At 39.8% G+C, this 27,450-nt stretch overlaps 1 protein-coding gene across 2 annotated transcripts in view; it reads left to right on the top strand.

Annotated features, from left to right (window-relative positions):
• LRRC63 (leucine rich repeat containing 63) overlaps window positions 1–23,806 on the top strand; it is a 42,187-nt gene extending 18,381 nt beyond the window's left edge. For both annotated transcript variants that reach the window (XM_043578823.1, XM_043578830.1), the window contains 6 exons: window positions 1,626–1,786; window positions 11,965–12,063; window positions 12,356–12,492; window positions 16,005–16,088; window positions 17,507–17,746; window positions 23,112–23,806. In XM_043578823.1, the coding sequence (XP_043434758.1) occupies window positions 1,626–1,786; window positions 11,965–12,063; window positions 12,356–12,492; window positions 16,005–16,088; window positions 17,507–17,746; window positions 23,112–23,331 (941 nt within the window). In that variant the 3' untranslated portion in view covers window positions 23,332–23,806. The remainder of the gene's footprint in view (window positions 1–1,625; window positions 1,787–11,964; window positions 12,064–12,355; window positions 12,493–16,004; window positions 16,089–17,506; window positions 17,747–23,111) is intronic.
• Window positions 23,807–27,450: the final 3,644 nt, after the last annotated feature.

Here is a 27,450-nt window from a genome sequence, read left to right as displayed (position 1 = left end):
TATCCCTAGCAAAGCTCAAAACCAGTCCCTAATGAATCAAAGTGATACTTTTTCCACTTTTCTTTCAATCAAAGAAAATTTAACACTTGTTGGAGAGACACGGCGTTATCCGGACCCTTTAAAATTTTCATCCACAGCATCCAGCATTAAATTAAAAAATCACAAGTCATCCTATAGAAACAGGATAAAATGTCTGAAGATCTGTAGAAAGATAAAAGGCAATAGAAACAGACACATAGAGTCAGATACCAAAGTTTTCAAAGAGGGATTTTAAAAATAATTGTGATGACTATGTTTAAGAAAGGAAAGAATGAGTTAGAGAATTTTACCAGAGAACTAGAAGTTTTGTTTTTAAAAATAGGAGTCAAATAAAATTCTAGAGCAGAAAAAATAACCAAGGAATGATTCAGTTAATGATTAAACACAGAAGGCTCCAACGATAGGACTTTCTCTTTTTCCCAGGTCATCAGCCGAAACAAATCATGCTGCCATTTCTGATTTGTTGACTTTGTCCCACTCTGGCGGTCCCCTCTTTGAAAGTTTCCAGAGCCTTCAGGGATCCATCAGGGCATTTCTATTTTTTTCTCCACCTGAATTCCCATTTCCATTCCAAAACCAATGCTTGGGCCTAGTCCATGGGAATGGGTGGGCTGGGAACAGCACACAGACCTAGGTCTTAACTCGCTCTCCTTTCCTTCTTGATCCACTCTCTCTCCCAAGACAACGACTCTCTCTATCATATCATGCATCTCTCTTGATGCTGCAGTTACCTTTCACATCTATTGACCTGAGATGGGCCCACAGGGCCTATTTTGGCAGCTAGAAACTGAACATTGCTTTCTTTGGTCTAGGATGCATGATTTCCTTTCACTGAAGCCATGGCCTAAGGCTTTCCGAGATTGTAAAATATGTTGCTGCAAATAATACAGCGAGAATGGCCGTGAATGTAAAATATATGTTCCGAGGTCACAAAATATTTTCCTGCCGCATTTGGGTTTATACTTGAATAGGCCGTTTCTGAAGGTGAAACCCACAAGGGTCATGAGGAAGCAAATTTAGATGCTCTCTGTTTGACTAACTTCTAAGTTGTTTGGATTTTTTTTTTTCTTTTCTTGTGTGGGGTCTCCGAACGGAGACAAGAAAGCCGAATTATATAAGGCCCTTGAAACAAAGCGAGGGTGTCCTTTGCGAGGTGATCTCTATCTGACTTACGATTATGTGATGTCCTTTACTAGTTTTGTGAAGCAAGAAGTTGCTTATGTAATTCGTAGTAAAAGTTTTGAAAATATTTGTACACATAACACAAAAAGACTGAGATTGATAGAATCTAAGTTATCTGGAGAGAAATCTATGAGCATATGGTTTTCCTTTGGAAAGACAAAGGTGCCAGCTAATATTTGAAACACAGACACACACACACACACACACACACACAAAACAAAGCCCAGTTTAGCAAACAGAACCAGTGGGACTAGGTTAGTAAAGGCTCAGAGCACTCTCTCCCAGAGGATGTACACAGCTAACCTACTTACCATGATTCACTGTGACCGTAATATAAATACCTTTTAACTTTCATTCTAAGTGCTAACGCATTTAAGTCTCATTTTTTTCTCCTGTTTATTTAGGTATCGTTAACATTAAACCTATAAAAAGAGAGGAATCACATGTGATACGGGGTGAAGGTTTTAAGACTATTAATGCAACACGATATGAAACAATAGTAGCCATGACCAACCTAGCCATAATTAACTGTCAAATACATGGAAGAAATGCACTTAATCTTAAGGTATGCTACATCTTTTTAATGGCAATTTCTTTTCAAATCAGCAATTATTCTTGCTCTAGGTTTCTGAACTTTGGTTAGTTTCCACGGTATTGAAGGGAGCCTTCCTGTTACAATAGAGATTTTCCAGGAACGCATTGAAATTTATCTCTAAACCTATGTCCTAGTTTGCCTTCATTCCAGTTTTGTACAATGTTAAGATCCAAAGAAATTATAGTGTATTTTCATTATCTGGCGTGAGTAAAAAAAAAAGTGAGATTTGGAATTATCATATTTTGAAGTTATGGGCAATCTTTGGCCTTTGTGCCACATCTAGCAACAGGCTAAATTTTCACTGAACACAAGTCTGGTGTGATGAACAGCGATAATAATAGTTGCCATTTATTAAGGACCCACTCTGTGCAAAGCAAATGTTACTCTTAAAGCTTACAATTCAGCCAAATAGGTATTATAATCTGCGGTTTACAGTTAGGAGCACTGAAGCCCAATGAAAATAACTCGTGAAAGACCATCCAGCCAATAAGCAATGGAGCCTTAGGTTTGAAGTCAGAGCTCTTTGACCTCAAGACCTAGGTTTCATTTAAAAATGTATTTTGAAATAAGTTCAAACTCATAGAAAACTTGCAAAAATAGGAAAAGAGACAAGAGAGTTTCTTGGGGAAGGTAGGGCATTCAAAAAGGTCAATGGATACTGGAGAATTTAGAAAGCTATGTGCATGGCCAGGACAGGGCTCATTCTAGAGAAGATCCCATGTAATCACTACCTTTTAATGTCCTGGCTAAGCATTGAAAGAGTGCCCTTGCGTAGAGCCAATCTGAAAAGACTGGAAGAAATATTATTCTCTCTCTACTCCTGTCCTGTTGTACAAGGAAATCTCTGTCAAAACACTAACTGAACACTAGCCAACAGACCAGAGATTTCAAACACAACACATGAAAAATTATAGACTTCACGAAAACAATTAAGAAAAATCACTAAACCAACAGCTACAGCCCACAGCAAGTAAAATTTAAAAAAAAAATATGAAAAGGGGGAGTAATATGATTTTTAGAGTTACCACATTATAATATGCAACTGTTCAGTTTTCAACAAAAAATATGGAATATGTGAAGAAACAAGAAATGTGGCCAGTCACAGCAGAAATTAATAGAAACTGTTTCTGAGGAAGCACAGACATTGGACTTACTAGGGGGGAAAAAACCTTTATATCAACTGTCTTAAGTATTCTGAAGTAGCTAAAAACAAAACAAACAAACAAAAAACAGAAGAATGATATGTGAGCAGAGATTTATCAATAAAGAGATAGAAATTACAAAGAAGAACCAAAAAGTAGTTATGGAACTGAAAAATACAATAAAAAACATCTTACTGGAAGCTTTGAATTGTAGGTTTGAGCAGGCACAAGAAAGAATCAGAGAACTGGAAGATAGGTCAATTGAAATAATCAAATACGATGAACAGAAAGAAGAAGAAAAGGAAGAAGAAAGAGAAGGAGGAGAAAGAAGAAATAAAAATGAACAGAGGCTAAGGGACCAATCAGACACCACCAAGTGTACCAGGTAATGGAAGTCCTAGAAAAAGAAGAGAAAGAAATGGGCAGAAAGAACATTTGAAGACATAATGGCCAAAACCTCCCCAAATTGATTAAAGGTACAAATCTGTAGATCTCAGAAGCTTGACAAATTCCAAAAGGATAAACACAGACAGTTTCACATTGAAACACATTGTAATCTGTCAAAAGCTAGAGAAAATCTTGAGAACAGCAAGGGAGGAATGATTTGTCATGCATAAGGGATGCTCAAACTTAATAGCCAATTTGTCATCAGAAACCATGGAAGTCAGAAAGGAATGGGATGACATTTTTAAAGTGAAGAAAGAAAAGCAATCTCTCAACCAAGAATCCTATATCCAGCAAAACTATCTTTCAAAAACCAGATGACAAATTAAGATGTTCCAAGATAAACAAAAGCTGAGGGAGTTTGTTATTGGTACACCTGCCCTATATGAAATGCCGAAGAGAATTCTTTAGTCTGCAACGAAGAGATATTAGACAGGAACTCAAAACCTGAAAAAGAAATAAAATCTGGTAAAGGTAACTACATAGGTACATATAAAACCCAGAATTGTTCTATTTTGGGTTTTCAACACTTCTTTTTATGTCCTATGTTATTTAAAAGACAAATGCATAAAACAATAATTATCAATATATGTTAATGGACACACAATGTAGAAAGATGTCATTTTTGATGACACAACAAGGACAGGGGTAGATGTGTATAGGAACAAAGATTTTTTTGTGTTATTGAAGTTAACGTGGTATCAGTCCAAACTAGATTGTTATAAATTTAAGATGTCAACTATAATCTCCATGGTAACAACTATTAAGAAACTGTCTTAAAAATATACCACAAAAGAGAACAAGACAAGAATCAATATGGCAGATTGCAAAATAATTAAGCACCAGTGAGGCAGTAATCAAATAACAACAATAAAAAACATTCTGGAAAAGGCAAAACTATGGAGATAGTAAAACTATCAGTGGTTGCCAGGGATGTTGGAGGAGGGAGGGAAGGTTGAATAGGAGGAGTACAAGGGATTTTCAGGGCTGTAAAATTATTTTATATGATACTGTGCTAATGGATTCATTTCGTTATACATTTGTCAAGACCCACCGACTATTCAACAAGAGGTTTGAACTCTAATGTAAATTACGGACTTGGGTTGATAATGATGTGTGCAATGTTGGTTCATTGATTATAACAAATACATCATACTGGTGTGTGAAACGTTGATGTTGGGGAAGACCAGGTGAATGTGTGTGGAAAGGGTATGTGGAGAAGAAAAATCTCAAATCAACAACCTAACTCTACACCTTGAAGAACCTGAACAAAAGAGAAAACTACACCCTAAACTAGCAGCAAGAAGGAAGTAAGAAAGATTACAACAGAAATTAATGAAATAGTAGATAGAAAAGCAGTAGAGAGATGGGGCGCCTGGGTGGCTCAGTTGGTTGAGCGTCCAACTTCAGCTCAGGTCCTGATCTCATGGTTTGTGGGTTCGAGCCCCACATCAGGCTCTGTGCTGACAGCTCAGAGCGTGCAGCCTGCTTCAGATTCCATCTCGGGCTCTCTCTGCCCCTCCCCCACTTGTGCTCTGTCTTTCTGTCTCTAAAATAAATAAACATTAAAAAGAAAAGAAAAGCAGTAGAGAGAATCAACAAAAAATATAGTTCTTTAAAAAGATTAATAAAATCAACAAATCTTTAGCTAAATGAAGAAAAAAAGAAAATACAAATAACTAAAACCAAAAATGAAAATGGAGACATTACTACTGACTTTACAGAAATAAAAGAGATTATAATAGAATACTATGAACAACTGTATGCCAACAAATTAAATATCTTAGATGAAAGGAAACATTTTTTAGAAAAACAAAAATTACCAAAACTGACTCAACAACAAATAGAAATCTAAGTAAACCTATACTGAGTAAAGAGATTGAGTAAATAATCAAAACCTCCCAACAAAGAAAAGTCCAGGACCAGATGGCTTCGTGGATGAATTCTGCTAAACATTTAAAGAAAAATGAATACCTATACCTCTCAAACTCTTCCAGAAAATGAAAGAGGAGAGAACACCTCTAATAGTATTCTGAACCCAGTTCCACCATGGTGGGGGGGAGCAGTTGCCCCACACCACTACACAATTCTCAGATACCAGCTGGGGGTCCTACAATTCAACTCAATTCTCACACTACCTAGAGATAACACCAGATTCCACAGGTAAAGTGCTCACTCCCACAAGATTGCCATTCAACTCAGGATGCAAATCACATGCCCCGGCTGTCACCTACACCTCTAACCAATTGGCTACAAATTAGAGGTTCCCACGACCCTCTCCTTGGGTTCAATTAATTTGCTAGAGTGGCTCACAGAAATCAGGAATCCCATTTACTTGCTAGATAACTGGTTTATTACAAAGGATATTAAATGATATGAATCAACAGTCAGATAAAGAGATACACAGGGCAAGGTATGGAAAAAGTATTTGGAACTTCCATGCCCTCTCCAGGCACCACTCTCCCCAAATCTCCGTGTATTTACCAACCAGGATGCTCTCCAAACCCTGTCGTTTTGGTTTTCTGGAGGCTTTATTACACAGGCATAATTGATTAAACCATTGACCTTTGGTGATTGAACTCAATTTCCCTCCCCTCTTCCCTCTCTGGAGGAGGGCAGTTGACGAGGCTAAAATGCCAACCCTCTAATCACATGGTTTGTTCCCCTGGCAACCAGCCTCCATCCTTCAGGGCTTTCCACAAGCCACCTCATTAACAGAAACCCAGTTGTAGAAAGGGGCTTGTCATGAATAACAAGACACCCATTTCATCTTTATGGCTCTGATGTGGTTTCAGGAATGGAGGACAAGGAATTAAATATAACAGAAGATGTTCCCATTGCTTTTATGACTCTAGAAATTTCAAAGATGTGGGAAGCTGTGAGCCAGGAACTTTGGAATGAAGACCAAATACACACATGAGAGATATATTTTGGTCATCTGAGTGAACAAATATATATTCTTTTAAACTAGAATATCATAATCTCTAACATATTCTATGCTGTCAATATAACCCAGATACCAAGGGAACAAAAGACACCACAAGATAACCACAGACCAACACCCCTTATGAATATAGATAAAAATCCTCAGCAGAGCACCTGGCTGGCTCAGTCACTTAAGTGTCCAACTCTTGATTTCGGCTCAGGTCATGATCTCGTGGTTCTTGAGATCAAGCCTTGTCAGGCTACTCACGGACAGCACAGAGCCTGCTTGAGATTCTTTCTCTCCCTCTCTCTCTCTGCCCCTCTCCCGCAAAATACTAGCAAAGTATTCTCCTGGGTAAAATACTAGCAAAGTGAATAAAAAAACAATTAAAAGGATTATACATAATAACCAAGTGACATTTATTCTTGAAATAAAAGGGTGATTCAACGTAAGAAAATCAATCAATATACATTCCTGCATAAGGGGAGAAAATACATAATCATCTCAATTGATGCAGAAAAGGCACTTGACAAAACTTGGTTCTTTAAAAAGAGGAATAAAATTTCTAAATCCATAGTATGATTGGTTAAGGAAAAAGGAAAGAAAATTCTAAATATCAAAATCAAAATAGAAAAGGGGAAATCACCGCATGTCTCACAGACTTTAAAATAGAAAATAATAAAACACTGCGAACATTTTCCCAGTGAGTGCCACGGCTATGATGAAATGGAAAACTTCACTGGAAAACACAACTTGCTGAAACAGGCGTAATAATAGAACACCAGTACGGTTTCATATCTGTAAAAAAATCTAATGAAAATTTTAATTAAGAGCCTTCACACAAAGAAAGTTCCAGGCCCATAGGACATCCCCAGTGAGTCTACCAAACATGTAAGGGAGATACAACACCTGTTTACACCACCTTATTTTATGATGCCTGTATAACTCTCATACCAAAGCCACACAAGGACATTGTAAGAAAGAAAAATTATGGGCCACTGTTTTTCATAAATGTATGTGCAAAATGTCTCAAGAAAATATTAGGAATTCAAATCCTGCAATGTGAAAAGTTTTAAAACGAAGGACAATGTATCATGACTAAATGAAGCTTTTGCAAGAAACTCAAAGTTGTCTTGATATTTGAAAATCAATGTTATTCTCAACAATATCATCTTGATAGATGCAAAAACTTGACAACATTCAACACCCACTGAGGATGAAGGAAAACAAATATACCTCTAAGTAAACTGGAGTTGAAAGAAACCTTTCATAATTGTAAAGATCATTCTAGCTGGTGCCGGGGCTGCCCTGGTGGGGTGGCTGGAGCTGAAGTGGGTACGGGCCCGGCGGGGGGCAGGGTGGGGGGCGCAGGGGTTCTCAGGATTCTCTGTGCAGAGGACATATTGTCAGGACAGCTGAAGCTTAAGTGTGTGCAAGTCAGGTCGTCCTGGGACGCTCTGCACAGGGTCACCCTTGTGGGGTGGCTGGAGCCGATACAGGGTGCAGGCTGGGGGTTCCCTGGGGTGGTTTTCACGGGAGAGGCCCTGGTGGGATGCTGGGGCCAAAGCAGGCATGAGCCAGAAAGTCCCAAAGCCCTCTGCACTAGGGGTGCCCTGACAAGCCATCTGGAGCTGACGTGGGGGCAGGCCTGGACTATTCTGGAGTGCTTTGCCCCCTTGTCACCTTGGCTTGATGGCTGAACCTGTAGCACTGACTGGGAGTGTCCCGCTGTGTACCATCGTGGGGCCATCTCGGAGGGGTGACTAGGGCTGGTGTGGGCTAGGGAACTGGGGTTCGCTGAGACAGCACACCGACTATGGTGCCCAGGCTCTGCTTCTTCCTGCACTGTCAAGGCAGCCGGGAAATGTTAAACGTGGTGTTCACCAGCCCCTCCGACCCAGAAAGAGTTCCAGCAGCCTCCCTCCATTTGGCAGCGTTCTAGGGCTAAATCTTTTCTATTCTAGCTGCTCCTTTAAACCGCGGCTTTTGCTCTGTGTCCCCGGGAGCCTGGGGCTGGTGTGAGCTAGGGGCCTGGGGCCGCCAGCGGGGCCTGCTCCCCTCTGCGCTATGGAGGTGGAGGGGGAGCATCAACCGTGGCGCTTACCAGCCCCACAAACCCAGAGAGAGTTCCAGAGCTCCAGCGGCTCTCCCGCGGTTTGCCAGGGTCCTCGTGCTGGTTCCTTTTTGTTCCAGTTGCTCGCTTAAACCCAGGCTTTTCCTCTGTGCCTCAGAGCAGATGAATCTGCTCCTGGTCCCTCAGTACTATCCCACTGCAGTGCGTGGAGGGCGCGGGTTGCCTTCCTCATAGTATTTCCATCTCCTTTGACGTTCTCTACCTGGTGTACGTCTTTTGCTGTGCAGAAGCTGTTCAGTCAGCCCTCGGTTCTTCTTCAGGAGGAATTGCTCTCTGAGTAGGTGTATGTAGATTGGGTGTGTGCATGGAGGAGGTGAGTTCAGGGACTATCTACACTGCCACCTTGGACCAGAAGCTTCAAAAGCTCTTTATTTTAATCTGAGCTTCAATCTTATAGAGCTTTCCTGTTAACCTTTTCTCCTAAGGCTGTAGCCTTTCGGCCCTTTCATACCAAGTCGGAGGCCCCCCTCGACTTTGGTAAGCCCTGAACTCCAGTTTTTATCTTTCTAGCCCTAATTAGGCTGGCTATGATTCTATTCAGCCTCTTGACCACAGCTTTTGATGAAGCAAATGACTTCGGGAGAAAAGTAGTGTTGAGCGTCGTGTTTACCTCCCTGAGATTCTCTCCTCTCTGGAAGTTTGGTTTATGAAATCCTAGCTACCCTTGGTAATTCCCCAAGCCTTTATTGTGTTGTGGTTGTTTACCCTGTCGGTTTCAGTGGGAAGGTTGTTTTGAAATAAGATTGTCAACCATTAGAAGTAAAAATATCAGATTATCTGGTTTTGAAGTGAATTACTTTGTTTTTTTTTTAATCTTATTTTAAAAATGTTTTTTTATAGTTTATTTATTTTTGAGAGGGACAGAGACCGCATGAGTGGGGAAGGGACAGAGAAAGAGGGAGAGAGAGAGAATATCAAGCAGGCTCTGCACTGTCAGCACAGAGCCGGATGTGGGGCTCAAACTCATGAACTGTGAGATTTGGACCTGAGCCCGGATGAAGAGCCAGACACTTCACCAACTGAGCCACTCAGGTGTCCCCGGAGCGAATTACTTTATATATATATATATATATTTTTTAGTTTTTATTTATTTTTGAGACAGGGAGAGACAGAGCATAAACGGGGGAGGGGAAGAGAGAGAGGGAGACACAGAATTGGAAGCAGGCTCCAGGCTCTGAGCCATCAGCCCAGAGCCCGACGCGGGGCTCGAACTCGTGGACCGCAAGATCGTGACCTGAGCTGAAGTCAGACGCTTAACCGACTGAGCCACCCAGGCGCCCCTGGAGCGAATTACTTTAAATGAGAGGTTGGCAAGCTTTTTCTGTAAAGGGCTGGATAGTAAAACGTTAGGCTTTGAGGGTTGCATGGTCTCTGTCACAAATATTCAACTCTGTTCGATAGTTCAAAAGCAGCTATATGCAATGCTTAAACTTATGGGCAAGGCTATGTTCCAATAAAACTTTATTTAGAAAAAAACAGTTGGCAAAGTGTGGTTTGCTCATCCTTGCTTCAAATGGGAGAGAGAATGTAGCTTTTAAAGAGTTGGTGAAGCTAGTCAAGAAAAAAAAAATTTCCATGGCTATAAATATTATTTAAAAAAATATTTGACTCCAGAGTAGAATCCAGAGTTCTGTGGGGGCGACACAGACGAATCAAGCGTCATAATTCCTTATTTATTTCAGGGCCTTATTAAAAGAAGTAGATCTTATATGAACAAAATTTACACAAAACAAGTGTAATGCATAGTATGATACAGACTCAGGGTCTAAGCACTTAAAGGTCGCTAGAGCAGTTCGGGAGATGGGGAAAGGCTCCACATTCTTAGCGCTATTTAGTTTTTCACGACCCTTCCATGATAACCACAGCAAACAGGTTTGGGAGGTCACTATTTATCATTGGTTGGTTAGGGAAGGCCTTTCTGGTCAGCTGCCTTGTGAGCTGACTGCTGACTATACGCAGGCCACTAATGAAGTGAGAAGACAGTTCATGGAAGGAAATGGGGCGGGGGGGGGGGGGCGAAGCACTTTCCAAAGGCAGAAGGAAATGTAAAGGCGCTAATTGTTGGCACAGTAAGTGGAGTGATTGGAGACTACGACAGACGCGTTTCTACTACATAAGTGTACCCGCCAGTCCAGTTCGGCAGAGAGGAGTGTCTAATGACAGGAAAAAAAGAACGCCTCCTTTTTGTCTATATACACGTTTACCAATTGTAATACTTTAATACAAGGTCAGTCTCGGGGCGCCCGGGGTGGCTCAGTCAGTTAAGCGTCCGACACTTGATTTTGGCAGGTCGTGATCTTGTGAGATCAAGCCCCTCCATGGGCCCTGTGCTGGGAATGGAGCCTGCTTGAGATTCTCTCGCTTTCTCTCTCTGCCCCTCCCCACCATGTGCTTTCTCGGTAAAAAAATAAAAACGTAAACAAACAAGTAAAATCTCAGTTCTGAAACCAGCACTTTCAACTTCAAGATTCTTTAGCCGTGAACCTTTTCATTCTTATACGCTACCTGGCGTAGCCTGATGCACTATGGCGACGTCTCCCTTCTCTACGAGCTGAGTAATGGAGTCCCTTGGCTCAGTCAGGTGACCATTAGTGAGTCTACGATCCTTAAGAAACAAATGTTTCCACTCTCCTGGAGCATTAAAGATATGGGGGGGCAGCAGGCGTGTCTTAGTCAGTTCCGGCTGCTTTGACAAAATGCCACAGATTGAACGACTTCAACAACGAACGTTCATTTCTCACAGTTCCGGCGGCTGGGAAGTCCAGCATTGAGGGGTCAGCTGGCTCGCTTCCTGGTTCGAGGTCTCTTGCTCACAGCAGACTTCTTCCTGTATCCTCACATGGAAGAAAGAGAGAGCTCTGGTCCCCTCCTGTTCTTCTAAGGGCACTAACCCCATTATAAGGGCTCCACCCTTAAGACCTCGTGGAACCCTAATTACCTCACACAGGCCTCATCTCTACATGGCATCACACTGAGGGTTGGGGCTTTCACATGTGAATATGGTGGGAACACAAACATTTCGTTCATCACGGGACATAGTTTTCTTCATTCTGAGTTGGCATATTTCAGTCAGAAATTTTAGCTGTTAGATTAACAGCGAGACTAGAGAGAAATAGAAGTAGAAACATGACAAAATAAGCTAAAAGATATCATTGAATGTAAAATATATTTACTAACTTTTCAGCATGTAGTGGACACTCAAGCAATGTTTGCTTGTTATTAATGAAAATAATTCCTGTCACACATGTAACACTATACTTCTTACACACATGAATACTTAGCGGTGTTTCTATTTCGTTTTCTATCCTTCACATAATTAAGAAATTATTATTATGACAGACTAACATACATGAATGGAAGGTGAATACAGGCTCGTTTGTGTGTTGTGAAAAACACCATCACTCAGATTATGGGCTCGTTGTTTTGCTTGTTTTACTTTAGTATAAAATACTTTTGTGCCTTGTTAATGATTCACCTCTAATCTCTTGTCATTTTCTTTTAGGGTTTTTTTATTATGACTTGTCCAGACTTAACACCGTTGGCTTCCCAACTGATATATCTTAACTTATCCTTTAATGAGATCAGTTATTTTCCCACAGAAGTGAGTCCATTTTTATCATTGGTGTATATTGCAATAATTTCTTTTAATTTTAATTTTGATTTTGATATTACTGTCTTTTCAAGAATAATGTCTCATTAATAATAATTATAACCAAAAAATAGCCACTTATGATACCCCGGAAAAGAGTGAAAAAAGAGATAAATAATACAGCCGGTTAATGTTCTTTTGCTGATTCTACTATGGTAGTTCAAAGGGCTTACAAAATGTAACAAACAGAGACTTGTACACTTTATCAGGCCACTCATATTTGTTTCTCTTTTCTGTTCCTCAGATATTTTGTCTTAAAAATTTACAACTACTATTCCTGAGAAATAATCCTATCAAAGAAATCCCTTCTGAAATCCAACAGCTTAAGTTCCTTAGAGTTTTCAGCATCGCCTTTAATTTGATCACTACCCTTCCACCTGGGTAAGGTCGGTGGCCTGAGATTATAAACACAGAAAAGAATTTACTATTTAGAAAGCGATCAATTTCCCATTTGAAAGCAGCTGGCAACTTTTTAGCCATCGAATAATTCGCATTCTGTTCTGATTCACTGATTTGCTTCTTGTTATTGTGTTAAAAGGAATCCGACCAGCTACATAGATGTCAACTCTCACGGGGGCTAGAGCACTCATCTAGAGATCCATTATCTGAGTATAGATTAAAAGAATATATATCATATAAAGACGCTCAAGTGAGAAACTTGCACCTATCCCTCGACAGCCTTTTTGGAAAGGACACTGTATGTGGCATTAGGAAATCTAGACTTTTAACTTCAAAATTGATAATGACCTGTTTTGTCTGGAGAAAGTCACTTAAGCTTCCTGGTCTCAATTTCCTAATCTGTAAACTAAGAAATTAGCTAGTATAATACCGAAGATTCTGTAATAGGAATGTTGATATTTGGGTATGAGAGAGATGGGTTTCCTCCCCCCTCCCCCTCCCCCACATATGGACAGGGAATTATTTAACCCCTAATGAAAATTTTAAACCAAAACCGTAACCAAACGCAAAACAAGATACTTCTTCGAGTTAGAGTTTAACAAATTGAACGTGGGTAAAGGGCAAAGGGACAGGGGCTCTTAAATAGTTGAACAACATTTTGTAAAGATTCTCACAGCAATTAAGGAACCGCATCAAAATTCATTTATAAGCTTGTTCACCTAGCATTGTTTGTAACTAACAATCTGACAAATTCTATATTCATAAACTGTATCACTATTCAGTCATTTAAAAGAACAAAAAGCATATAGAAGTTATACCATTTCTGTATAAAAATGTGTATATGCGCATCATACATTACACGTATATAAAAACATAAACACTAAGAAAGTAAGAATACTGCCTTGTGTATATTTTATTTCTGTTTAAATCATCTATATTTTTCAACAGTAACATAAATTGTATTTTCTCTGCCTTGATACTAGAAGCAACTATTTCTCTAGGGAAACCCTGTTTCTTTTTTATTGAAAGATGGTGTTTAAAAACTGAGATCTGAGTGCTGGATGTCCCATTGCTATGGTGATGACATTGCTTCTAGACAGTCCCGGTGAACAGAGCTAAGTAATATATGTGTGTACACTAATCTGTGTGTGTATATATATATATATATATACACACACTCACATAACCCTGCATATGTATACACACACACATATACACACACACACACACAAACTACATATATATATGTACTTATAAAGACACATATATGATTGTGTATGTACCTATATATGCATCTAAATATAAACTTACATTTGATAATCTATAATTAGAATTACAAGCTTTAATAACCATAACTGTCATTTAGACAAAACGTAGGGGCACCTGGGTGGCTCAGTCGGTTGGGTGTCTGACTTTGGCTCAGGTCATAGTCTCACCTTTTCACCTGAGTTCGAGCCCCGCGTCAGGCTCTGTGCTCACAGCTCAGAGCCTGGAGCCTATTTCAGATTCTGTGTTCCCCTCTCTCTCTGCCCCTCTCCCGCTCACACTCTGTCTCTCAAAAATAAATAAACATTAGGGGCGCCTGGGTGGCGCAGTCGGTTAAGCGTCCGACTTCAGCCAGGTCACGATCTCGCAGTCCGTGAGTTCGAGCCCCGCGTCGGGCTCTGGGCTGATGGCTCAGAGCCTGGAGCCTGTTTCCGATCCTGTGTCTCCCTCTCTCTCTGCCCCTCCCCCGTTCGTGCTCTGTCTCTCTCTGTCCCAAAAATAAATAAACGTTGAAAAAAAAAAATTTAAAAAAAAAAAAAAAAAAAAAAAAAAAAAAAAAAAAATAAATAAACATTAAAAAAAAATTTTAAATAAGCAAAATGTAAAAATTCTTTTTTTTAATGTTAATTTAGAGACAGAGAGAGAGGGAGAGAAAGACGGAGGGGGGCACACGTAGGGGAGGAGCAGACAGAGAGGGAGACACAGAATCTGAGCTGTCAGCACAGAGCCTGGTGCGGGGCTCGAACTCACTATCCATGAGATCATGACCTGAGCCCAAGTCCTACCCTTAACTGACTGGGCCACCCAGGCGCCCAGGAATATAAAAATTCCTAAAGCAACTACAACTTGTTTGTAAGTAGAGGGTCAACATTATTCACTATTTAGAGATTAAGCAAATTAGTTTGGACTATTGGTTAACCATTGGTTATAGTCAAAAAGTTTTAAGGAGCTATTTCTCAATAATACTAGTGTTTCTAAAATAAAGCTGTATATATTTTATTAGATAACAGGTTCTGTATGTGTATTAGGGGAAGATTGACAGCACAGCACAAATTCCCTGAGGCCCAATTTTTTGTTGCTACGATTTTGCGTTGAGCTGCTTAGAGCATCTGTTGTAAAGCAAAAGCAGAGAGGAAAGTCTCGGCTCTGGAGGCACAAAGAACGGGGTTCTCATCCTAGCTATGCCCTTGCCGTTAGGCCCCCTACAGTTAGAGTTATGCCCTTGATCATACAACGTAAAGGTGTCATCAACTCTCTCAGGTTAAGTGTTTGAAGTCTTGTAACCACGGAAAGCCCTTTGATGGGTCTATTTAGTTTTCTTGTAAAATAAAAATAATAAATCATTTCCCAAACCCAAAAGGTGTCTTCTTTTCCCCAAAGCCTTGAGATGGCATTTGTTCATGAAATACGTTTTCATTGTTTGTTTAAGGGGTAATGACATCACCAGAATGTCTCCTTTCCTTTCCTTTTTTTTTTTTTTTTTTTTTTTTTTTTTTTGCCTCTTTCTTTCTTGGTTCTTGTCTTCTCCATCCCAAAGCCTACCTGGAGGGTCCTCACAGCCTCCGAAAAAGAACCGGCTCCACTGACACCCTGATTTCGGACCACTGGCCTCCCGGACTGTGAGAGTGTAAATGTCCCTTGCTCCATGCCACCTGGCTATGGTCATTTGTTATGTCAGCCCTAGGAAACTAATACAGCAACCAAGGAAATAATATATTCGAGTGTGCTAGAAATTTCTCAGGTGGCTTTTTCTGCGTGGAGCTTTATCCACTCCAAACATTTCAAGGCAGTCTTAATTTTTTTTTTTTCAACGTTTATTTATTTTTGGGACAGAGAGAGACAGAGCATGAACGGGGGAGGGGCAGAGAGAGAGGGAGACACAGAATCGGAAACAGGCTCCAGGCTCTGAGCCATCAGCCCAGAGCCTGACGCGGGGCTCGAACTCATGGACCACGAGATCGTGACCTGGCTGAAGTCGGACGCTTAACCGACTGCGCCACCCAGGCGCCCCTCAAGGCAGTCTTAAAGGATAAATGGTTTATTTGAGGAACTTGGATTGTAATTACACTGCCTATAATGAAAAGAAGTCCATAAATTATAAGATCTTAGAAAAATACAGTTTTCTCTAATACTTTTACCTCTTTACTCAAATATTTAATTCTTCATTCATGCCCAGTAATGACAAACATGTAGTCATTTTTAATTTCATTTTCTTTTTTCTATTTAAGGTTATTTTCTTTGGCCCATCTTGAGGAACTTGATATCTCCTACAATAGTGTTGCTTCTATCCCAAACAAAATCCAGAAACTCAGGTATTTGGGAAGTAGTAAGTTTATCTTCATTCTGGTTCAGTTTTACTGGATTTTCTTTGGCTTTCTAGGAGGATAGTCTTATCCTCAGTAAAGTGAGATGATTTTGTCTCTGCTTTTCTAATATTTGTACCAATCATTATAGCCCATGTAACAATCTTTATATTTTAACAGGAGTATTCAACCTGTTCGCATTTGTTAGGACTGATATATTTAAATTTCTGCCTTCCATTTTACTTTGTATTGACTATTTATTTACTTCTTCCTTCTCCTATTTGCCTTCTTTCTGTGTGTGTATGTGTGTGTGATTTTTTCAAGATGCTACTTACTCTTTTTTTCTCCCTTATTAATTTTGAAACCCTACTGTACTTTCCCAGTCTATTAATGGATATCTTTTCCCCCCAAACACACGCAAACATTTTTCTTTACTATTTTAATACTATTTTTAAAAAATGTTTATCTATTTATTTTTGAAAGAGAGAAAGAGAGAGTAAGCAGGGGAGGGGCAAAGAGGGAGACAGAATCCCAAGCAGGCTCCGTGCTGTCAGCGCGGAGCCGGATGTGGGGCTCAAACCCACCAACCGTGAGATCGTGGCCTGAGCCGAAATCAAGAGTCAGATGCTCAACTGGCTGAGCCACCCAGGCGCCCCCATCATGTTTTAGTATTGTCAGGAGTCAGAACTGAAGAGTTTGTGTGGACAAGAAACGAGGCTGCACATGAGCATATGAGACAGACTCCAGAGCTCCCAGCCCCTCGCTTCAAAAGTCGTCTTTTCAACCTCTTCACTCCCAGCACACTTGACAAGTTGGACCAGCCTTTGATGTGCGTTTATGTGACCCTCATAAAGAGATACTTTTCTGCCTGTCTCCAGCACTAATTAGAAAGGAGATGAGTGGCTGTAAAACACACCATCAAGACAAGTAGTATAAATGAGAAAATCAGTAAGGTTGGTTCTCTTTGAACAAAGAAATCAGGGCTATCAGAAGCAACGGACACAGTAAAAACCAGGGGGACTCGGGTGATGAAAAGTCCGTGTGCAACATAGCACCATGATACGTATGATCGTGTTAGTTCCACCGTTTTGATGAGGTTTGGATGAAAAAATAGGTACTGGTGTTCAACTGCTCAACAAATATATATCCTTTCTTTGTATCATTATGCTATAGTATTTCTTTTTCCGTAATGACATGTTGCAAAGACCCAAAACATATGCTTTAACTCTGCTATTCACACAAACGCACTTATTGGCATACCATACTGTTTCAATTGCTTTTTAATTCTCTGATTCTAAAGAAGTTCTTAAACACTTGTACGTGATTGCTAAGTTTGATGCTAATTTCCCGGAACATTGGGACGGAATTTTATTTCAGTATTATGAGTTGCATAAACACCTTTTAAATTTGGTTTCCTTTATTTGCAGATTACTTGAAAATCTGAATGTTAACGGGACTGATCTGACTACTTTTCCACCTGCGCTTTTGAAGCTTAACCTGAAAAAACTCCAGTTTGAGAACACTTTCACGCATCCTACTTTTTGGAAAGAGAATTCTTTAAATAGCCCCCCGTGTCTGACTCATCTTACTTCCTTGTTCTTCTTAAAAAGTAATCTAGACAAATATTACGATGAGATCCCAGTGGAAATTCAAGAGCTGCTAAAATGGTGAGCAAATGCTGAAGCCCTTTTAGGAAGAATACACCTTTAAGCCTTTAAAGTGGTAGTCAATAGAGGCCAGGTGAGAGTTTTACCGTCAACACACACACACCACACCACACCCTCGGGCATACATAAAATTCTTCGAATTTCTCCTTCTGGCTCTTCAGGCATGTGATGTCGTCTGAATTCAGCCCGTTTGCTAAAATCCTCAAGTCACTACTTAATTCAAGTGGGAGTTACACATTGCTGAGGGGTAGCTGGCAATGTCTCTACAGTCCGTAGTCATAGGTCCTGTGAATTACTAAGGACATAGAAGTGGGTTCTTCCAAAAAAGGCTTCTTTAGTCCCAGGCACGCTATGCAGGGAAATGCTTTATACTCTAGCTTCCTAGAGACCAGATGTATTTCGAGCAACTTCTCCTCAGTGATCCGTGGCCAGTGTGAGAATCATTGCCTAATCTCAGGACTAGGGTTTTTTGTTTTTTTTTTTTTCTTCAACGTTTATTTATTTTTGGGACAGAGAGAGACAGAGCATGAACGGGGGAGGGGCAGAGAGAGAGGGAGACACAGAATCGGAAACAGGCTCCAGGCTCCGAGCCATCAGCCCAGAGCCTGACGCGGGGCTCGAACTCCCGGACCGCGAGATCGTGACCTGGCTGAAGTCGGACGCTTAACCGACTGCGCCACCCAGGCGCCCCAGGACTAGGGTTTTTAAACCCCATCCACTGGCGGTCCACTTAGCTTATCTCTTATTTCCTTCAGATGGTGTAAATCTGTTGTTACGCTCATCAGTGCGTATATTACTGATTTAACAAACATTTGTTGTATGCCTAAGTAAAATTTCCCAGGACTAGATAAATTACCAATATAGACTCCATAAAAGGCAGGAAGCCTAAACAGACTAGTAATCATCAAAGACATTGAAGAAGGTGATTCTAAACTACCAGTAAAAAGGGACCAGGACCCAAAGTTTTCCATTTTAATGCATCGAGATGTCAGCGTTCATGAGATTTGAATGCACGTGAAAAATTAAGAAATACCTCAAAAGATACAAAGTTTTATAAAGAAATAAAACCAAACTAGTGAGTGGTAACAGATGTGGTACAAAAAGATTTGAATTCACCACAAAGTAGGGAAGCTGAACCTGACATTCCTCAAATCTGAACCCAAGAGTGGGCTACGTGTCCCCGGGCAGTAAATACCTTTTTTCTAGCTAACCAAGCATTTTTGAGAGAAACATCCTCAATTTAGACTTTGAAGACTCCGAAAAAATTAAGTTAAATTGAACATTATCTCACAGTTGAAAGAAATGTCCAAATACGTGTGGAAATGAGCCATCAAGAGTTAAAGTCAGCAAAATCAGTCAACAGGTACAAGCCTCCAAGGATCCAAGATATTAGAACTTTACAGAATATGAAATACCTATTTTCAGTGTTTAAAGTAATAAAATATATTAATTTTAAAAATGGTTAAGAAATAAAAGACCATCGAATATGAGTGGGCACATATGAAAAAGAAATTTTATTTTCATTTATTAAAAAAATTTTTTTAATGTTTTTTTTTTTTTAATTTTTTTTTTCAACGTTTATTTATTTTTGGGACAGAGAGAGACAGAGCATGAACAGGCGAGGGGCAGAGAGAGAGGGAGACACAGAATCGGAAACAGGGTCCAGGCTCTGAGCCATCAGCCCAGAGCCTGACGCGGGGCTCGAACTCACAGACTGCGAGATCGTGACCTGGCTGAAGTCAGACGCTTAACCGACTGCGCCACCCAGGCACCCCTTTTAATGTTTATTTTTGAGAGAGAGAGAGAGAGAGACAGAGTGTGAGTGGGCAAGGGGTAGAGAGAGAGAGAGGGAGATACAGAATCCGAAGCAGGCTCCAGGCTCTGAGCTGTCAACACAGCGCCCAACGTGGGGCTCAAACCCATGAACAGAACCGTGAGATCATGACCTGAGCCGAAGTCGACTGCTCAACTGACTGAGCCACCCAGGGGCCCCTCTTTATTTATTTTTTAATGTTTATTTATTTTGGGGAGAGAGAGAGTCAGAGTATGAGCAGGAGAGGGGCAGAGAGAGAGGGAGACACAGAATCTGAAGCAGGCTCCAGGCTCTGAGCTGTCAGCACAGAGCCCAATGCAAGGCTCGAACTCACGACCCATGAGACGATGACCTGAGCTGAAGTCGGATGCTTAACTGACTGAGCCACCCAGGTGCCCCTGAAAAAGAAATTTTAAATGAAATGAAATTCTAGAAACTACAAGTGGAACAGTTGAAATTAACTCGGTGCATGGGTTAAATAAATAGACAACTATACAGACACGCAGAGGGATCTGAAGAGATTATTGTGTCTATGCAGACAGGAGGTAAAGAGATATTACTAACACAGACGTAGAGTCCCAGAGAATTCTGTGTATTTTCAGAAGTAATGAAAGATGTGACCTCGGACGCTGAAAGCTCTATACGAGGGCAGTAACACACCTTATAGACACCAAAGACGAAGGCAAAGACTCAAAATCAGCGAGGGGAGAAAAAAGGCACTTAGAATAAGAAGTCAACTGCTAGCAACAGCGGAACAATGACTGAAAACATGCTACTTTGCCCAGCACAACGAACTTGCAAGAACAAGGGAGAAAGAATGTCATTTCAGAGAAAATAAAACAGAGAATTGACTTCCTCTAGATTTTTACTAAAGGAACTTGCAAAGGGTGTGCATCAGGAGGAAAATGACTCTAGAAGCAAGCTCTGAGATGTAAGGAGGAATGGAGGGAAAGAGATTGGAGATATGTGGATAAACAAACATGGTCTCTAGAATCCATGAAATAATAACAACAATGTCTATGGTGTGGTGTTGAAAAGAAACTATAACTAAAACCAGATATCAAAAACAATTAGAGATGTAATATTTAAGTGATACTTTTTGTAAAGAAACGTAACGTACCTAGGAATATATCAAGTGAAATATGTACAAAGCATTTACAGAGAGAAAACATCAAATGACAGAAAAATAAAGAAGTTTGAATCAAATGAGAAAGATACATATTCAGGTATAATAAGATCCAACACCAAAAATACATCCGTTCTCCCCAAAAAGAACGGTATGTTCAATGTAGTTCTGGTCAAAACTCCAACAGAATCTCCGAGAAACTTGATAAGCTGACTATAAAATGTGTATGGAGAAGCAGAGACTGCAAAATAGCCAAGACAAGCCTGAAAAAGAAGACTAACATTAAGGGCCTCGTTGGTTTATATCTGGTCAGATATGAACAATTATTACAAAGTCAGAGAGAGTAATACAGCTGGTGTTACGTGCAACGAAAGACAAATTAACCAATGGAAGAGAATACATAGTCCAATTACGTTCTTGTGCGTGTGCAAAAGCTTGATGTCGGGCAAAATAGCACTGTGGATCAGTAGGAAAGGAGAGATTTTTTAATAAGTGATACTGAGATATTTGGTCACCTACCAGGGGAAAAAATGTATCATTAGATTCCTGCTATGTGTATGTCACTATCCTATGCAAAATCAGTTCCAGTTGGATTAATGATGTAAATGCGAAAAACAAAACTTTAAAGCCTTCGCAAGCAAGTATAGGAGACTAATATGTATAACTTCACGATAGGAAAACACGCCTTGAGCAAAACAAAAAATATAAACAGTAAAGCCAAGTTTCATAAATTTGACAAAAGTGTAATCTTTCCATGTAACATGACACCTATAAAACTAAGAGGCAAGCCATCAAGAAGATATTGCAATGCACACAGCTGTTGAAACATACATGTATGTCTCCCACAAATCCGTAAGAAAAGATATAACCAATAAAAGGTGTATAAGTGATAGGAATATGCAATTCAGGGGTGATGATACATTGATAGCTGATAAACATGAAGAATGTTAAATCTTATTGGTAATCAAGGAACTGTGATATCACATAGCAACAATAGGTTTTTTATGTACCCGTTTAATCAAGATGAAGGAGATTGACACTAAATGTTGGCTTTGGATGCTGCAAACTGGATTATCATGTACCATTCGTGGCACTGTAAGTTGGTCAAAGCTTTGTGGGAGGCATTTTGACAGTATCCTGCTTACCCCTTGAAAGAGAAATTTAAGGGGCGCCTGGGTGGCGCAGTCGGTTAAGTGTCCGACTTCAGCCAGGTCACGATCTCGCGGTCCGAGAGTTCGAGCCCCGCGTCAGGCTCTGGGCTGATGGCTCAGAGCCTGGAGCCTGTTTCCGATTCTGTGTCTCCCTCTCTCTCTGCCCCTCCCCTGTTCATGCTCTGTCTCTCTCTGTCCCAAAAATAAATAAACGTTGAAAAAAAAAATTAAAAAAAAAAAAGAAAGAGAAATTTAAGTCTTCAGAATTCGTCTTATAGAAATAGTAACATGTGAACACAAGTCAGGCATAGGGATGGCAATTGCAGCCTAAATGTGCATCAATAAAAAAGTGGTAAAATAAAATTACGGTGTATCCATGTTTTGGAATATTATGATGCTATTCATAATATGAAGCAAAACAAAATGTATTGCCATAAAAATTTGTCCAAGACATTCTGTTAACTCTTTTGAGATTTTATACGTATGTAAAATTTAATGCGTATCCATGTTTATATCAATTTTTTTTTATTTTTTAAATTTAAAATTGGTAAATCATACCGATGTCTACACCACCAAGAAAGTATGAGTGGCCCCTGATGATTCTCATCCACACCAAACTTTGTACTGGCAGACTTTTCCATTGTGCCCATCTGATGATTATGAAATGGTATCTGTAGTCTCTGATGGCTGATGAGGTTGAGAAGCTACACTTCTCAATGTGCTCTCGACATTCAAGTCTCTTCTTCTGTGAACAGTCTGTTCATGCAAATGGAATAAGCGGTTGATGTCTTTATTTTTTTTTTTAACTGATTTGTGAGCATCTAAAAATACATGCAGACACTAGTCCTATACTAGGTTATGGTAGTCCCTTTATTTTTAAAATAATATGTTTATTTTGAATTCTAAAAATAATACGTAGTTCTTACAGAAAATTTGAAAACTATGGAAAAACTTTATAAGGACATTTAAAAATGTCCTGTGATCACACTGACCAAGAATATGTACTGTTTTCTCTCTGTGTCTATCCTTAGAGTGTTTCCTTGCTATGCATCTGTACTTTTTGTTTTAGAAAACTAGGATTGTTTTGTATTCACATATCTATTTTTTAGCACTTAATTCTTACTTGTGTATGTTTTAGCTCTTTAATTAGATGCTAAGATCAATAACGATAAAGGCCCCATTTTAAACTACTTTGATCTTGCACAGCATCGGGCAAGATGTCTTTGCCTTAGTAGATATGTACTAAGTATTGACGTGATGTTTCCTCATTCGCAGCCCGTCTACATGTGAATGGTGTCACGGTCCCAAGTTTGGTGAAGGTTTTCGAGTCATCCGATCCTGTGATATTTTTGGAGCAACACAGCTTCCTGTTTTGTACCATGTCTGTTCTTCCTACTGCTATAGAAAAGTAAAGGAAAGCAGTTTTATTTTAAAGAATGATCCCAGTAAAAGAAGAGCTCTAAATTCTGAGTTGATAAGTCATACAGTGATTTAGGAGTCCCACTTTAAAAGCGATTAAAGTTTGTGTATATGGTAATTCCTGTCTTTGAGAGTACAGGTTCTGTCTTCTGTGAGGCCTCTTTGTAACCCCAGCTCCTTAAGGAACTTTGTGATTGTGAGGGAATTGTTGCAGAATAATTACTTTAGGAAGATTAGTAAAAGGTCTTTGGATTTCAGTGAAGATCTAGAAAATTATTGCATGTTGGGCGTAAAATGAGAACTGACAGAATCCTTCGCAAAAAAAAAAAAAAAACAATTTATCTTACAACTGGCTTTTTTGGCCATCCATTCCAAGTGATAAGATAGCATTTCAAAGTCAACCAGTGGCATTTGTGCCTCCTATGGGTTCAAAGCCACGTACCCAAGTTGTCTTTGTGAATGCTGTTCATGAATTTTTGTGGAAATCTGCCCAGTGCCAACCATCTCCATTGTGGATTGTTTTCGGTAATAAAAGATTTATTCCAGTCCTATATTTAGTTGTCTGAATTCATTACCCAGGCTTTTAGAACACTGGTACAATCTGTCAATTATCCTGACCTTCATCTCATAAAGCTGGATTCCATAGGCCAGTGCTAGCACTCACCAGGCCTTCAAAGATAGCCTGGCAATTGGGGCGCCTGGGTGGCTCAGTTGGTTAAGCGTCTGGCTTCAGCTCAGGTCATGATCTCATGGTTCATGGGTTCGAGCCCCACGTCGGGCTCTGTGCTGACAGCTTGGAGCCTGGAGCCTGCTTCGGATTCTGTGTCTCCCTCTCTCTCTCTGCCCCTTCCCTGCTCTCGCTCTCTCTCTCAAAAATGAATAAACATTGGGGCGCCTGGGTGGCGCAGTCGGTTAAGTGTCCGACTTCAGCCAGGTCACGATCTCGCGGTCCGAGAGTTCGAGCCCCGCGTCAGGCTCTGGGCTGATGGCTCAGAGCCTGGAGCCTGTTTCCGATTCTGTGTCTCCCTCTCTCTCTGCCCCTCCCCCGTTCATGCTTTGTCTCTCTCTGTCCCAAAAATAAATAAACATTGAAAAAAAAAATGAATAAACATTAAAAAAAAAATTAAAAGAAAAACCCAAAGATAGCCTGGCAAGAAAATAAGGTAAAACTTACAAAATTACATTGCAAAGCAACATATGCATACAGTAGAACTTGCTTCTTTAAGAATTAGTGTTTGGTAACAGGAAGGTAAGAGCATTTTGATATAACAAACAATTGAATTTCAGAATGGCACAAAATTGTTTCATATGCGTCATATTTTTATGTGTATTGAAGTCCGAAATGTCATTGCTAATGATGAAGCTTGATGAAATCACATGATTGAAATTTATACAGGGATCTTATCTCTAGAGAATGTCAGAAAACTCACATTATGTCAGGTGTGTGTGTTTCATTTAGTAACAACAAGGGGGTACAGGAGTGATTCAGTCAGCTGAGTGACTGACCTCCTGAGGTTGTGATCTCCCGGTTTGTGAGTTCAAGCCCCCCATTGGGCTCTCTGCTGTCAGCACACAGTCCACTTCAGATCCTCTGTCTCTCTCTCCCCCTCCCCGCTCTCTCTCATATGTGCTCTCTGTCTCTCAAAAATGCATAAACGACAACAACAAATGACAATAACAAAAATGTGTGCTAAATATTTAAATAGCTGTAACAAAATTAAATACACATATATTTTCAACATAGTTATAAGAAGTTATTGCTCAAGAATACTCGCATTTGGGTGCAAATATATATAATAGTGACCACTTGGAAACATTTTAAGTTTTTATCAGTAGAGAGTTGGTTAAATATGGTAAATCCAACAAGGTAATATCATTCAGCCACTTAAAAAATTAGATGGCTCTGTTTTTCCTGACATGGAAAGATAATTATCAAGTATTCTTGACAAGATACTTATTAGGTAATATAATCACATAATTTAAAATTCAAAAGATACCAAAGTGTAGATCTTAAAATTCTTTAACACCAATGCCCTACCGTCTCAGAGGCAATCAGTGATACCAAGCTTTTTGTATTCTTCCAGGATGTTTTATTGTATATGTAAGCTAGTAAGTAAATATATTTCTTCCCTACTATTTATACAATATTAACAGATATATACTCCTTTTTGGACCTTTCCTCTTAACTACGCCGTAGAGGTGGTTCTGTATCAGTACATTATTACCTTCTATTATTTTTTACGATTGCCTATTATTCCACTGAGAAATGTATATAGTTTTCTTTACCAGTTCAGTACAAATGAACTCTCGACTTTTTATAACCTCTTGTTATGAAAAAAAAAAAAAACCAAAAACGTTGCAAAGAATAACATTGTCATTTGCACGTGTTTAAATCTGTTTGCGAGATAAATCCCTAAAGGCGAAGTTGCTGGGTCAAAAGGTATGCACATTTATATTTAATTGGGGGCATACGGAATATATTTATTTTGTTCACTTTCGAATATGTAATACTAGTATATTGTACCCAGTTGGAACAAGATTTGGGTCAGAGCGAAAAGTAAGTCTTTCCAATCAACTTCCTTCGGATTCCAATTCTCCTCAGAGGCAAACATTGCTACCAGCTTCTTGTCTTTGCCTCCAGGGAAATTCTAAGCATGTATAAGCACGCTGCTGGATGTAGAAGAAACTTCCTTATTCCAGTAGCCTTTTAAGAGAATTTTGGGGGGTCACATTCTATAGCAGCAATATTGACTTCGTCTGTAAGCTTCTTGGAAATGCAGAATCCCAGATCCACCCCAATCCTACTAGATTAGAATCTCTGGGGATGGTTTCCAGGAATCTTCATAATCACTCTCTCTAACATGGACATTCTCTGGTCTCCAGAGGTCCGAAGGCTCACCCCAAGATGCCAGAGAAATAAATATGCAGGTTTGGGCATAATGCACTTTATTGTCTTCTCATCTCAGCCACACGCCGTCATCCCCGAGATCTCATTCTACAAAAATGATTTAGGAATGTTATCCCAGGACTAGTTTAACATTCAAAAATTGATCAGTGTAAGCCACTGGACCTCCAGACCTCCATGAGCACCAGAGTGCAGAGAACAGAGACAGGCGAACGTTTCTCTTTCTAGATGTTCATTATCCTGGTGCAAAACATCTCAGTAAGTACCTCCTTTCCCCCCTTTCTTTTCCTTCACTTGCCCTGACTTCCATTTTTTCTTCTCACTCTCCCTCCCTCCTTTCATTGCTTTCTTTGGACCTCTATTTTTTCCTGTTTTTCGTCCTGAGGTAGGGAGTGCTTAATTAAATTTAAACACAAAGGAGGACTAAGGATCATGGAAACAGTCTGTAAAATACTCAAGGTAATCCCGGGGTCCCTGGGTGGTGCAGTGGGTTAAATGGTTAAATGTCTGACTCTTGATCTCATCTCAGTTCATGGTCTCGTGGTTCATGGTCTCGTGGTTCATGCATTCGAGCCCCATGCACTGATGGCGTGGAGCCTGCTTGGGATTGTCTCTCCTTCTCTCTGCCCCTCCCCAGCTCGTGCCCTCTCTCTCTCTCTCTCAAAATAAATAAATAAACATAAAAAAAATTCTCAAGGTAATCCCAAAGTCATCCTGTAACAAGTATGTGTGTGAGCACACATCTGGGTACATGTAGAAGAGGGTGGGAGAAACTGGATGATAAACAAAGGATTCATGGTGCCCTCTGGGGAATGGAACCTGGGGCTGGGATTACGGTCTTTCACTTTCTATTACGTGATTGTTTCCACTTCTGAGTGTTTGAATTTCAGTTTAATTATGAATTACTCTAATAAACATAAAAATGTTTTAATGGGATTTTAATGGGATCATGTAATGCCGACATTTTCTTTCTGTCTTTCTTCCCTGAGTCATATATTGCAAACATTTTTCTAGGTTGTTTATATCCAATATTGGTAAGTTGCCATGGAAATGCCCCAACTTGCTTATCTAATATTCTCTTGTTGAATAAACTATCTCTGGTGTTTATCTGTTGTAAACAACAATAGATTTCATAAATGTAATAAAACCAAAGATAAATAGTTGCCAAAATCTATTTTTGTTTTTGTTTGATTGTAACAAAAATTTCCGACATTTAAATTGCCAGATGAACATTGTGCAGAGATTTAAAGCTTTTTATTCTTATGATTAAATTGTTATCCTCATTATCAG

The sequence above is a fragment of the Prionailurus bengalensis genome, chromosome A1, assembly GCF_016509475.1.
Source record: "Prionailurus bengalensis isolate Pbe53 chromosome A1, Fcat_Pben_1.1_paternal_pri, whole genome shotgun sequence".
NCBI classification, from domain to species: domain Eukaryota; kingdom Metazoa; phylum Chordata; class Mammalia; order Carnivora; family Felidae; genus Prionailurus; species Prionailurus bengalensis.
Note: the sequence above shows the minus strand (reverse complement) of the source record. Positions and strands in the feature narration are given on the sequence as shown.